Below are 13,676 nucleotides of genomic sequence, written 5' to 3'. Positions count from 1 at the left end.
CTGTATTCAACCTTGGTACAATTTAATATCTGTTTTAGCTGCTAAAACACCCAGAAATCCAATGAAGCAATCGATAGTCGAGTCTTCGCAACGATACTTTAGAATTCCCTTCGTACGACCTTCTGCACCAGGGCAACAGGATTCGCATACCTCTGGTAAAAGGGGATGGTGGTACGCCCATTTTGACGGTCAATATGTTGCAAGACAGATGGAACTTCATCCTGACAAAGCACCAATTCTACTGGTAGCAGGTAAAGTTCTAAGAATTTCTCTTTTATTTGCTAGAATCAAGCTTATTTGATACTATTTCTGCTCTCGTACGCTAGCATGCAAACAAATTACCCTTACTCGTTCCATTGATTATTTTTCTCTGCTCTATTTCTACACATAGTTTACCACAAGTAATATTCAAGAATTGTATTATATATTGTTTCTGCTCTCATGCTCTGGTATAGAAACCATGTCACTGGTATAGAAACACCTCTATGCACAACATAGAGAGAACACCATTCCTCTTACCGAACACTATTTTCTCATTGTATTCTCATTTCTGTTGATCGTGTACGATGTTCGAGGCTGTCACGCATTACTATGCTATTGTTGCTCGCGCATAAGTTTTCACTGGAAAGGGGAGCAAACACCTCACGCTTGTAACGAATCTCAGCGCTTGATCCTCTAACGAGCAATTATCGAGTTCTCAAAAATGAATTTAATTTCTGTGAAAGGTATCGACGACATGCAAATGTGCGAATTGAGCCTAGACGAGACCGGGTTGACTAGGAAACGCGGGGCCGAGGTGTTGGAACACGAGTTCAATCGTGAGTGGGAAAAGCACGGAGGGAAACTATACATTCCCCCATGCGATCGTAAGAAATGAGATGTTACTTCGAACGCTCGACGAATATGCGAATGTAGTTCTAATATATGAATCACGAATTTTGTATTTTTGTCGGTATTGATCCACTTTGAGGGTGTATCCACAGCACAGTGCCTTAGATATTGTGCCTTTCGCGGTAAACGGCAGCTCTTCGGAAAGCACGATGACATTGATCGAGTTCGTTATTAATTTGACTTCGTGTATTCAGTGCATTGCGAAATACACGGTATTACGATTCGTTTACGAGATTGGGTGCATCCCTGGCGCGATGAATCTTGATATTCGGTATTCGCGATCGGTATCGCTGAATCTTCGAACGCAGAATTTTGTAATCGTTTGAAAGAGCACGGATGCACGACGGCGTGAAGAGGAACATTCGGTAAACGAAAGATCTCATTAAATTTGAATTTATTTCCTTCGCTTTGGAACGACGATTCAATTGAGGGTGTTCTCCTTGTAATTAATTTACGGTATTAAGGTTGATATAAAAAAAAAAAAGAGAGAAAAAAAAAACTAATAACGGACTTTGAATATAAACCTCCCTTATATTTTGCAATGAAAGAAAGCGTCAAGGTTCCTTCGATTAATATAGAGCTTCGTTGAAAATACTATTTTTGGTTTATTTAGTAAAGATAATTTTACTATTCATAAGGTATATTATTGCACATTTAATGCGAATCGTAGGTATACCAGTGCGCGGATATAAAGGAAGCCGCGACGAATAAAGAGTGTGTGTATCAGTTAAGTGATTATAAATAAATAACATTCACTCCACCTGTTTTCCATTAAAATAACACTTTTTACAGGCTCCTGCAGCGAAAACGTCCTTACGGTAAAGAAGTAGTACTTAATTGAAAAATCACAGTGATCAGCAGGAATGAAATACGATTAATTATGTCCGTCGATGACGAAACAAACGAAATCGATACATCGATGAGATAGAACTTCAGCTCGGAGGTGGTACCCAGCCACCGAAGACTGTCTCTAATTCTCTAGCGACTGCTAAACAAAGACGGTCTTGGTGAGATCCAGCCATCACCTGAAACATAGTTTTTCACGGTTAACAAAATCGACAGTTTATGAAGAACTAGCTGAACAAATAAAAGGTACATCGTCTGAGAAAGTTTTACAAAAAATTTGGAGCAGTGCAGTGTACTCATGGAGCTTTCTGTGCAGCTTTATCAACCCCTCCCTATGCGTTTGATTAGAGTGGGGGAAGCTCACAAAACTCTAGCTACTATATCTGGCTCTAAAACTCTGGCTATTATAGCTCTGGCAGCACTGATTCAGATCTGGAGAATAAACAATGTTTGTACCATTGGTCAAAGAAACAGTATACATTTACTAAATGGCCAGTGTGCATAGTATCTGTGACTGTATGATCTTGGTTACTCCAAATATTCTTGCATATGGCAATACAACAATGTTTGTACCATCGATCAAAGGAGCAGTATCTATTTATCGAATGATCAGTTTGCTCAGTGTACGTAACTGTAATACGTGTCTAATACATAGTCTTGGCTACTCCATTCGTTCTTGGCTATGGTAACAAATACCGAGTGGGAGAATTTCACTGAGTTTACGTCGAGTAGCATTGATTAACGTCTCGATATCGTTACGGTAAAAAACCGTTGTGTATCATGCAAATGAAAAACTTTAGAGACGTTTCAATGAACAGTTACAGATACATACGAAAATTGAAACGAAAAATTATTCGCAACTTTGTGAATACCAATTTTTCGATCCAGGTTTATTTCTCCGCTCCATTTGGCTAGTGTCTACCCTGAAAGTTACGAACTCTTTTCTCTTTCCACTTTATATAGAAACTGGATCATCAATATCGAAAGATACTTCATTCCGTTGAACCCCGTTTAAGTGATACAAAATTCTCTGTCCATGTTTCGTGTATCGATAATTACTCCCGATTTTCAAACATCGTGCGAAGCATTACCATACACGTTTATTTTAAACAATACATACACCGTGTGACAATCGAGGAAAGAGATACACGAAGAAAAAAATTCGATTTCGCGAATTACCTGAAATCCAATCGGCAATCCGTCACTGTTCAATCCCATTGGCACGTACGTCGAGGGCAAGTGCATCATATTACTGAACGCACTATAAATGATCGAGTCGCTCTGATAGAATAGTAATTGCTGTAAGTCGGCCGTTTGGGAGAACGCGGGACATATGAACACCCCGTCATTGCCTAGCACGTTCTGCAAGCACACGCAACGTAAAATGTTCAATTTACACGTGGCTCGAGTTCGTCGCGGTATCTATCGAATGAAATTCCGTACGTTCACTTTGTGACGAATCTCCTCCCTGAGTTTTCGATAGTATTTTTCTGTCGAAGGTGGAATGTAACCGTGTACCTTTCTCAGCAGTTGGACGTAAGCGAGCGGTATCGTGTAATCCGATAAACCAAAAATAGCCTTCACGAGTTCGAGATACGGTCGTTCGTTTCTCTGTGGGGGAAAGTTGCGAATTAGATTACACGTGGAAATCGCGCGCCTTGCGATTATAAAGCCACTGCGTTCGAGAGAAATGTAAATCGTGCCCGATCAAACGCGCGAATCGATCTACAACGGGCACAAGACGAGCAAAATATTAATCGAACGAAAGATGAACGAAATCAACGTACGTTCGATCGGATAGTTAAACTTGTATTTATTTATTTATTTTTTTGTTTTGTTTCGTTGTATTTCAGTCTGTAATTGAAATTCTCTTCGAAATGTTATTTGTCTTTTATTCGTTGCGCGAAACTTCTAATCGCGAAGTATAATGTTCGAAGCAATTTTTTTTTACGATATAAGAAACAAGGGAAGATATTCTTGTAAAAAAATATTAGAAAATAACTTGTTTCCCTAGGTTCTTCGATTTACATCGCTCTCGGTGCTTGCATAGGGTGTTTCGAAAAGACAATACAAGGTCAGATATGAAAATTTCTTGCGCATGGAAACGATCGAAGTCGACCGATGTACGTCAGAAAATTTGTTCATTTCTCTTTGGCACGAAGAGTTTTCATGCTTTGACTTGTTTCGTATTCGTGGAACATCCTGTATAAATGCAATATGGATGGAAAGTGTATCGGAAATACGAATATTTACACTGTCCCCGTTACCTCGTTGTATTTAGGGTCCAAAAGTAACTCGGGTATTTTTATTTCGCCTAAACTGGACATCAGGAGTATGTACATACTGCTTACCCACTCTTGCGACAGCTGCAATAGAAACGAGCCTTGAGTGCGAAATTGTGACAAAGATTCTACGCTTTGTTGTCCACAAGGAAGAATCACGAACTTTTAGACACCGATTTCCATGAAACTTTGCACAAGTGTTCATCGACTCAGCCTGAGAACTTTATTGCTATTTTTCGACTTGAGAGAGAAATCGTGAAAATAAAAATAAAAAGAATTTTTATACAAATATGAACAAAACGGATGGTTCCGACAAAAAGGGTGTTTTGCACCCTTAAAACCGAAAAAAAGTAGCAGCATAGTTCTTAGGTCGGATCGATCGATGTTTGTGCGAGGTTTCATCGAAATTTTCCAAATGTGTAGTGTTTCATCGTTCAATCAAACGTACCGATATTTCGAAAACTAAAATTGCACGAAATTTACTGATCTTTTTGTAAAATTATTACGTGTTCAACGCGTGCACCGTTCCCCGCGAGGTAACGCGTCGCTTCTTTGATCGTTTCCCTTATGTCCGTAGTAGTCGATCTAATCCCGCAAAAACTGTCGAAATTGTCCAGGTAAAAAACACGAAGAGACTTCACATCCACCGGGTCGTCGAAACCTAATGGCCTCTCGCACTTGGCGGTCAATATTTTCATAACCAAGTAAAGATCTTCCATGTATCTCGTCATTGGACCGTACACGAACATGAATTCGATCGTGGTGCCAGTGAAATCTGGAAGGTGTCCCTTGTTGGGAATAATACCTGCAAACAGAACACCGAACCCGTGTACACACGATGCAAACCTAATTCAATGAAAATTTTCCCAAAGTTATGCTTTCGATAAAGAGATTAATTATAACGTAGCGTTTCTCAAAGCGTGAAACGAATCCTGGGCTTATGGTCGAAATAATTCGAATTAGGAACCTCTTACTCAATACATTGCTAATAGTTTTATATATATTACGATATTTAAAGTTATTGCATGTAAAAAATTCGTTTATTCGAAATTCAATTTATTCGTCGCGCAACGATACATATTCAATGCTCGATTTTCGTTTAGGATAAAAATTGCTACATATTGTCACTTAAAAGGAGGAATTACAATATGTATAAAATGTATCGAATAACTTAAATATGTATTTACGCGCACAATAATGTTGATGGAAATTGCAACTATATTTAAAAGAAGATTATATTTGTAGAATCTTTCAGAATGACTCAACGATATTGGAGATTGAGAATCATTGTTTCGACGTACCTGGAGTAGATTTATGGCCAAAAATGCCATTGAAGTGGCTAGGTATTCTTATGGATCCCATAAGGTCCGAGCCAATTCCAATAATCGATGCTCCCGCACCGAGCAACGCGCCCTGAATAAGAAACAAAGTTCGTCTTACGAAGGGAACGAAAAGAATTTTGTTACCAACCTTTCTCTGGCCTCCGGATAAAGTAGAACTTTCATTCGAGACAGTTTTTAACGTATTTTGTAATTGAAAATGTTACATAACTGAGTAGAAAATGGCTATTAACGACGAAAAATAGTAGCAATGGAATACGACGTAATTCTTAGGTTGCACTAATTAACATTTGTGTAAAGTGTCATTAAAATTGATGTCTCATATTTTTGCATGATAATACCTGCTCTACAATGGCATTGAAACAACGCGCAAAACTGGCCATTTAAGCGATGGATCGTAAGAACATTTTTACTCAAAATTACAAAATGGTAGAGTCCCGCTTTCAAGTAACAGAATCGAGTCGGTTAATTTACACGGTGTTTATCTCTCGTCCCGTTCGTGTTCAGTAAACGTAAATCAGTGTAGTTCTTGAATCCGGGTTAGGTGGTGAGTCTTGAAAGCGGGAATTATTGTACCCTTTCGCGAGACGAATCGTTACCTCTCCGCCCGAGGATCCTCCGGCCGATTTTCTCGTATCGTATGGATTCTTTGTCGAGCCAACAATTAAATTCGTGGTGTGAATCCCCGTGCACAATTCAGGGATGTTGGTTACGCACAGAGGTATAGCACCCGCGTTCTTTATCATTTTTACAGCCGATCCATCTTCGGAAGCTTTCATGCCTTTCCTCCACAAGTTGCCTCCCGTGTAACTCATTCCTGGTTTCAAAAGAATTTTTTCTTAATCACAGGAGGAGCTTCTCAAGCTAATCAAACAAAGTTTCATACGTTAGTGTCCTCGTACCGATAGCTTCGTTCTTGTTATGTTATTTAATTTCTATTTCTCGTGTTCTTAATCGTCGATGACGAACCACGGGTCGTTTATAACATATTCTCGACGATTATTCTACATCAGAACCGGATCGTGTGTTGAGAAATATCTTCGATAGAGCAAAAATCGTTTAATTTGATCTCAACTCGTCTCGTCTACTCGTAGACGAGTAGAATGAAATGCACCAGGAATGAGAGAGATAGAACTCGAACGAGCGAGTGTCGCATTACATACACCGACGGTTTGCAAATAAGTGTCAGAAGACACTTGCACGCGCAGACGCGCGAAACGACGAGTCATCTACCGTTGGAAATTAAAATTTTCGATAATAATTGAAGCTCTCGATTACACGTCGCGTCATTTTTAAACAATTTTACAAGTACAATTAAAACCAGCTCTTAGAAGAAGATTTGTCAATTTCGATGTAAATGTTTTCGTTAGAGAACGTAATATCAAAATTCGATTCAACGACTTTCGAAACGGTGTAACTCCTCCACGGGTCAGATTCGACCCGGCGTCCGGTTCGCGTGCAAGTGTCGCGCGCGACCGTAGGGGTTAAATGTGTCTTTACTGGAAGTCTCTCACCTGCGAGGGAACAGGTTTCCTTGATGGTGACTGGTACTCCATAAAGCGGTTTCTCCCTTTCCAGCGTAGCAACGTTTACTTTCCCCGTCTTTAGATTCGCGTCGCAAATTTCCGCATCGTTTACAGCCGCTTCGAATCGTTCCTCTACTACTGCATTTAGGAAAGGATTCACCTCTTTAATACGCTCGATATACGCTTCCACTACAGTCCGGCTAGAAAGCTTTTACCAGCGCAAGAGAGTTACAAATTATGAATGTGCTGTAATTGGACTGTCGTCTCTCTCGTTCGTTTTGTTCGATCGAGAGATATTGTTCGACCGTCGAATGTTAACGCGCGTTCGCGGCACAATTGTTGTTAAATCGTCCGCGTAACACTATAGTTCTCGTTGTTCCACGCGGACGTCCTCGGTCTAACGGCAGAACGTTTGCATATTTATTTGACAAACCTCTTGCGAACGTTTACCAAGTTTCATCGTTACTGTACGTTCAGCGCTCGACGAGACACGAGATCGAGGGTTACATTTATCGAGACAAATTCTCGGGACGGATTGCGATATAGACGGATACGTGTACCGGTGATTCGATGTTCGGGAGCAAAACAGAAAGAATCGAGTGCGAGGACGCGACTTGCACGATGCAAACGACGTAATAAAATATTTTCTATTTTTTTTGCACTTACTTCTCCGTGTCTGATCTTCCTGGCCAGTTCGCTCGCGCTGACTTTCAACAGAGGGTTCTTAATGGGCGGTATGGCCGGCGGTTTCTTGATGTGAATGAGAACCAGGAAAGGACGAAGTACATAATAAATCAGGTGTATGATTACACTGAGGATGTGGGACAGAATCATTCTTTCTGTTAGAAAAAATACCACTCTTTAAAATGAAGTATCTCTCGATCCACGGGTGTCGCGAAATTGGGTGAGAGAGGAGTTCTGTGCACCGTGGCTCGGGACCAGCGAATAGTTATACCTGGCGCCAAATCTATCGACCAATCGGACCTCTCGGAGGGTAGATCCCACTTTTCTCTTTGCCGCTGTGTCTCTCGTCTCGTCGCTACGCCCGATGGTTCGCTTTAAAAGACAGAAGTCGCTTGCGAGGCGGCAAGCGCGCACCTTCTCTTTCTCAAATATGGAGGCAGACTGATCTGACTTTACCAAGCGGCCAGCCTTTTAAGGAAACACACAAAGTGTGGACGATTATCGATGCAGCGTCGTGAGCATACACGAAGTGTATTATGTTGATCACCTCGGTGGTTGAATTTCATTCAGCAATGAAAGTTTCATTTTTTTATACTTTTCATTATGTTACGAAAGTACGACTGGTTTGGCGAGCGATACGACCTTACGCGTAGGATCCTGTATTTAGGGAATTCGAAAGCGAAGGCATCGTACTGATAAATAATTGCACGAAAGATACCGAACGTCTTTATTTGTTTTTTCGATTTATTTATGTATTTATTTATTTTTTGTTTTTTTTGGGACAAAGATGAAACGAGAAATAGGAACTTTGAATTTTCATCGATTGAAAAAATCGTCCACGCGCGTCGAAGAACGAATCGGTTTCGCTTGCTGGCCGAGCACGTGTCGTAAGGGTGAAAGAAAAATGGACGAATAGATTCGATCGGTAACGAGAAAACACGGACGTTGCAAAGTCGGCTACGCGCGTTCTCGTAATGGTCGACAAGTAGACGTTCGAGTTCGTATTTTATTTTATTCGACAATTTTCTTCGTCCCAACGAGAAAAAAAAATACAATTTCTTGTAGACGAAAACGTGACATAGCGGAGAAACCAACGCGAAAGGGCGTGGTTTATAACCTAACCTTAATTTCCGATAGTAGCGTGGGTGGATGATCACGTCCCGTTACCAATTATATACAATTTCGACAATTTATCGAACTCTGATCCGATAATTTAGAGACGTGCTTTTAATTGCTAGAATTTACGGGAAAAATCTAAAGAAAAGAAAGTTTAAATAATAGGTTAACTTTTGTTCGTGTAAAAGTCGACCTACGAAACTAACGACATTCGTTAAATTTTTATTTGTTTCTTGGCGAAACAATTCAACGATCCAGATATTTTGTTCAACGAGTAACGGACAAACAGTTGTTCATTTTTTGTTTATTACTCGGTAATAATTTATTTCGTTCGTCTCTGGTCCGTGATCGATCGATGTAGCGCCAGGTACAGCGCGGCGCAAAAGCGACGAACTTGTCCAAGTAGGAGTTAATAATCTTGCACGTTCAATTGGTATTTTGCCGACCACAGGCTATTTAAGTGTACCAGTATTGCAGTAGTATTCTCAGTGGTTGGTTGTTTATACGCGATTAAATAATACGCGCGACCGGAACATTTAGCCGCGCAAAAGTTACTCGTAACAGTTAATTATACGTTTGGATTGCATTTATAATATATCACTCTTAATTGTCCCAAGTGATATTATCAGTATGGATCAACCGGTTACAGAATCAGTTTCTTTACCGTGACATTGCGGAACGTTTGTTTCTGACAGAAATGCGCATTTTTACCATCCGTTGCATAATGTGACCGATCGAGACACTAAGTGGAAAAAATGTGTCTAAAGTACGCTAAAAAAATTATGAGAATTGTGCATAATATGCATCCTTACGACTACTAATAGATTCGGCCAATAACCAGGAAGCAATTTTTTTTTTTTTTTTCAATAATTCTTGAGAAAGAAAATAAACTTCGCGAAAGATTCAACGTGTCTTTGCACTATTTCGGGAAATCGGATAAAGGTACGAATAGAATTTTTCGAAAGTCGACCTATTTCCTCGATTATGTTACATTCGTCGATTATTAAATTTACATTTTCCTGTCAACGGTATAATGCGCGTATACGATTTAAATAAATATTCAGTATCGATGAATTGCCAAGAGAAACGCCACTGTGACCGAAAACAGGTTACCGGAAGCTTGTAACGAATTTAATTGAAAATACCTGGAAATTAAGATTATTTCCGAGGAAGAATTTTGTTTACATCGTGGAAAGGAACGTTTCTTGTTTCACAGGGTACTTTGTAATGTAAAAAGTTGCACGGTTTTGGATACCGTATTAGTTTCATTTTGCAAATTTTACACGTTAACTCTTGTATTGCAATTCGTCAACTTTTTAGCGATTTACGAGTTGCAAATTCTCGCGTAGTAACACTTTTCACGCATAGAATCGAATTCTGCCTCGATGGCGCATTTCGAAACACTTGATACGTGTATAATCTAAACTCGTCTCGGAGCGTAGACATTATCGAGCGATAAATGGATTTGCACTGTGAATGTAAAGATTACTTTTAGAAAAAAGACGTTGAAAAAAAATTGGCGTCTAATACACCGTTTCTGAACGATAAGGTTTCTTTTGCGAACACAAACACGTACAATACGACGAGACAGTATTACCGACGTTCTACTCGAGGATTTAATCAGGGGATTTTTTCCCTTTCTTCGTGTATTTGCACGCAATGAAACAAAGGGTATCTTTGAGAACTGATCGAGATTAAACTGTTCGATCGATTACTCGAAATTTGTTCACGTGGGTATTTTTATCAGCCATTGAAGAACACCTAGAAATTTTCTTACGTCTTCGGTTTGTTTCAAAAAAAAAATTAATAGAATCAACGCAAGAATATTTTTCCATTGTGAAAGTGATAACTATCCAGGACTACCGATTAAATTATACGAATGAAATTTTGTTAAATTTGAAACCAGTTCGTTTATTTTTCTCAATAAAAATAAAATACGACAGTTATTGTTACAATTCTAGCTCAATGGGTAGGCGAACGTGTCTACGAGTGGTTTAACTTTCGAGTGAAAAATGTTGAACAAAAAAACTTTCAATAATTTTGAAAAAACTTTATTAGCTCTTATCGGATATCACTTCTGCTCTGTAGATTCTTCGAGTATCGACTCCAAAATTTTACCGGGTCGTTCTTGACCCAGGCAGCGCACAGGTTGAAATAAAAATTACAGTGACAATTTTCCAAAAAAATTGCCGTTTGAAAATGCGAGCTTACGAGCTATCCATTTTGTTGCCATTATTTGTTGCGCGGTTGCGCGTAATTTATTATTTTTCCTTCTATTTTTTAAATAATAATAAACGAAATATTTTCACGCGTTTGCTCTCCGGTTGAGACTCCAAACTGTAGGAAAATTATTGATAAAAATGAAATCAAATGTCCGATCGCGACTATCCACTGCACAGTTCGAGTAATTCGTCATTGTATGTTTATATCGACTCCTCCTAACGCGATCGGGACGAGTTTCGCGCACGAGAATCTCTCGTAACCGCGATCGTGCACAATTCGTTTCTTCTCGCACGAAAATTAATGACACGAGGACGATTCGGTACAATTACAACACGTTGCTTCACACTTTCGCGTTAACGATGTCTACAATAATCGAGTTTCTACGTTAGGAACAGAGACGGGCGAAATTTAACACGCGAGATATTCCGATCAATATCAGGTCGTTCAGAAAGTCATTTCGTTTTTTTTTTTTGGTGAGAATGAAACACGATTTTTTTACAGTGTATAAACATTTTATTAAATTCTATATTCTCCATTTTGGAAAACGAAACGACTTTCCGAACAACCCGATAGTTTCCAGCGACGAGTAAAAGATAAACGATTTCTCGTTCTTTGAATAAAAATTAGAATTCGATTCCATATTTCGTTGTTTGGTTCGTCACGGTTTATTCGAACAAAATGTTGCACGTCTCTGGTTTCGAACGGTGTCCCACTGCAATTATGTAACAAAAAAAGTGACGATAATAGTTTCGTTTCGCGGAATAGCCGTGCAGCGTGCACAGAATACGTGAATCCCGAACGATCGTCTGCTTCAGTGATTCTCAACGAGAAACATACAATAAGTATCTCGATCAATTTTGTCGTTCGATAAGAATTGGAGCCATTAGGTTCGTAGTTTTATTTTTCGAAAGATGACTATTATCGTTTGACGAACATGTGCGAAGTTTCACGTAGATGTGTCGACTCACGTTCGTATATTCACAGTGTTGTTCGAAGTGTCAGAGTATTTTTTTTACAATGGAAAAAACGACCAAACTTATTGAACAACCTAGTATATTCGGTACCCGAGCGAGACACTCCGTAATCTCATTGGGGGGTCACGATCTAGGAACGAGGGGGGTCCACGAGCCGAGAAAAGATTGAGAAACTCCCACCGATCTGGATCGTGAAAACGAAAGCTCGCCAAGAAACAATCGATTACGAGAGTTGTACCCTTCGTTTCAATTTCAACACCTTTTCGAATGGAGTACACCCGTTACGTTTCCGAGAAGTTCTAATTAATCGCGAAACAATGTCTCAACCATCGAGCAAACGAAAACGCTCGATCGTTAAGAAACACGAGGTAAATCTTGACAGAAATATCGTTCGATGCGAAGTGTATGTACGGTACACGGTACGACTGTGTATCGAGCGCGAAGTATCAAGTGTCTGTTTGTACACGTATGTTTGTTTGCTATCTAAGAGTCGGTTTGAGAGAGGTGGATGGATTATCTTCGCGAAACGTGCGTTTGCTGTTAACGAGTCCGAGAAGCACGTTGCGATCCTCTCATCGTAGAAAAGTCTTCGATGAAAGGTTCCAACTTCTTCTTTTCGTTTTTTTTTTCTTTTTTTTTCTCGAACGTCAGCGATCTTCGTTGTCAATACTCCTTCCAACGAAGCAACCACGAGAGTGCACGTTTGGAACGATTATGTTCGACATTGCCAATAAAGCAAAGAAGGAAAAATATTAAATCGAGTCGAGACACCGCTGTATTCACGATTACGTAAACTGTACGTGGAGACTACACGTGCCTGGCTCGTCCTTGGATCTCGTTCCACAATTTCTACGCGATCTTGGCAACTATGTATCTGTAGCGACTTTCGAATAGGTTGTGTTCGCGTCGTTGTCCCTTACATCGAAACGGTGGACCTCGTCCTTTACCGAGCTCACTTATCCGGATTGTATCCCGCGTTACGAAATCCGCTCGTGCACATGCCGCAACTCGATTTCAACGAGTTTCGTTTATCTTCGTTCGCGATCGTTCGATTACACTTGGTGTAATTGCGCGGCAACAATTGTTGTTGATTTATAGACACCACGAGCCCGTGTACACCGTCGCGAGATTACGTCAATTAATCGACGATTTGCATAGTTCGACGTGCGGGTTCTCCGATAGAGACCGTGTAACCATACCTCGCGTAGTAAGGGGAACGCGTTGACCGACGCATTAATAATAATATTCGCGCGAACTTGCACGGACGATTAAATCTGTTTTTCTTAAATGAACATTCATTTACAGATAAAAAATGATACAAGATTTTCGGGCCGATAATCTTAATCTCGAAATTTCGACCTTCAACCCCATTCGATAGTAATATATCTCGTATGAGCATTCCACGTGTCGGGCGAGTATCTTCGAGAACCGGAGGAATGTGCAACGAAGGTCACGCGATTTCGGACGATTTCTGCGCGGTGGAACACTTTCGATTGTCATTGAAGAAACGGGAGGAGGGGGAGATGAAAAAGAAAGAAAAAACGTACAGGAAGAAAAATCATCCGTACGATCCTCGAATCGCGGAGAGAGATCGGTTCGGTTGCGCGTTACCGTGACATTGGGGCCTGAAATTAGGATACCAAAGGAAGAGCCAATGAACCAACGTCTACGAGTACTCCGAGGTAATCGAACGTTAGTTGAATCGTGGTTCTGGAACGATGTTCGAAACGAGGTAGACGATTTTACGCGCGACACCTGTGGACACACGACCTTACCTGTGCTTTTTTCACTTTT

General features: G+C 40.1%; 2 protein-coding genes across 6 annotated transcripts in view; one reads left to right on the top strand and one right to left on the bottom strand.

Moving 5' to 3' along the window:
* Jar (Myosin heavy chain 95F jaguar) overlaps positions 1–1,651 on the top strand; it is a 17,639-nt gene extending 15,988 nt beyond the window's left edge. For all 4 annotated transcript variants that reach the window (XM_076307857.1, XM_076307854.1, XM_076307856.1 and 1 more), the window contains 2 exons: positions 39–251; positions 726–1,651. In XM_076307857.1, the coding sequence (XP_076163972.1) occupies positions 39–251; positions 726–877 (365 nt within the window). In that variant the 3' untranslated portion in view covers positions 878–1,651. The remainder of the gene's footprint in view (positions 1–38; positions 252–725) is intronic.
* On the bottom strand, positions 1,477–13,676 carry LOC143144962 (fatty-acid amide hydrolase 2-like). Of its 2 annotated transcripts, none has more exons than XM_076307860.1 (10): positions 13,658–13,676; positions 7,552–7,724; positions 6,874–7,093; positions 5,959–6,176; positions 5,321–5,432; positions 4,526–4,824; positions 4,005–4,103; positions 3,181–3,348; positions 2,917–3,099; positions 1,477–1,916 (listed from the first exon to the last, which is right to left on the bottom strand). In XM_076307860.1, exons 2-10 carry the CDS (start codon positions 7,717–7,719, stop codon positions 1,824–1,826), a joined length of 1,560 nt encoding a protein of 519 aa, XP_076163975.1. In that variant the 5' UTR covers positions 7,720–7,724; positions 13,658–13,676; the 3' UTR covers positions 1,477–1,823. The 2 variants fall into 2 exon arrangements, with proteins under 2 accessions (XP_076163975.1, XP_076163973.1); XM_076307858.1 differs by lacking the exon at positions 13,658–13,676 and adding an exon at positions 7,841–8,013.

Source organism: Ptiloglossa arizonensis, chromosome 3 (genome assembly GCF_051014685.1).
Source record: "Ptiloglossa arizonensis isolate GNS036 chromosome 3, iyPtiAriz1_principal, whole genome shotgun sequence".
Classification (NCBI taxonomy): domain Eukaryota; kingdom Metazoa; phylum Arthropoda; class Insecta; order Hymenoptera; family Colletidae; genus Ptiloglossa; species Ptiloglossa arizonensis.
This window is presented reverse-complemented; position numbering and strand designations above follow the sequence as displayed.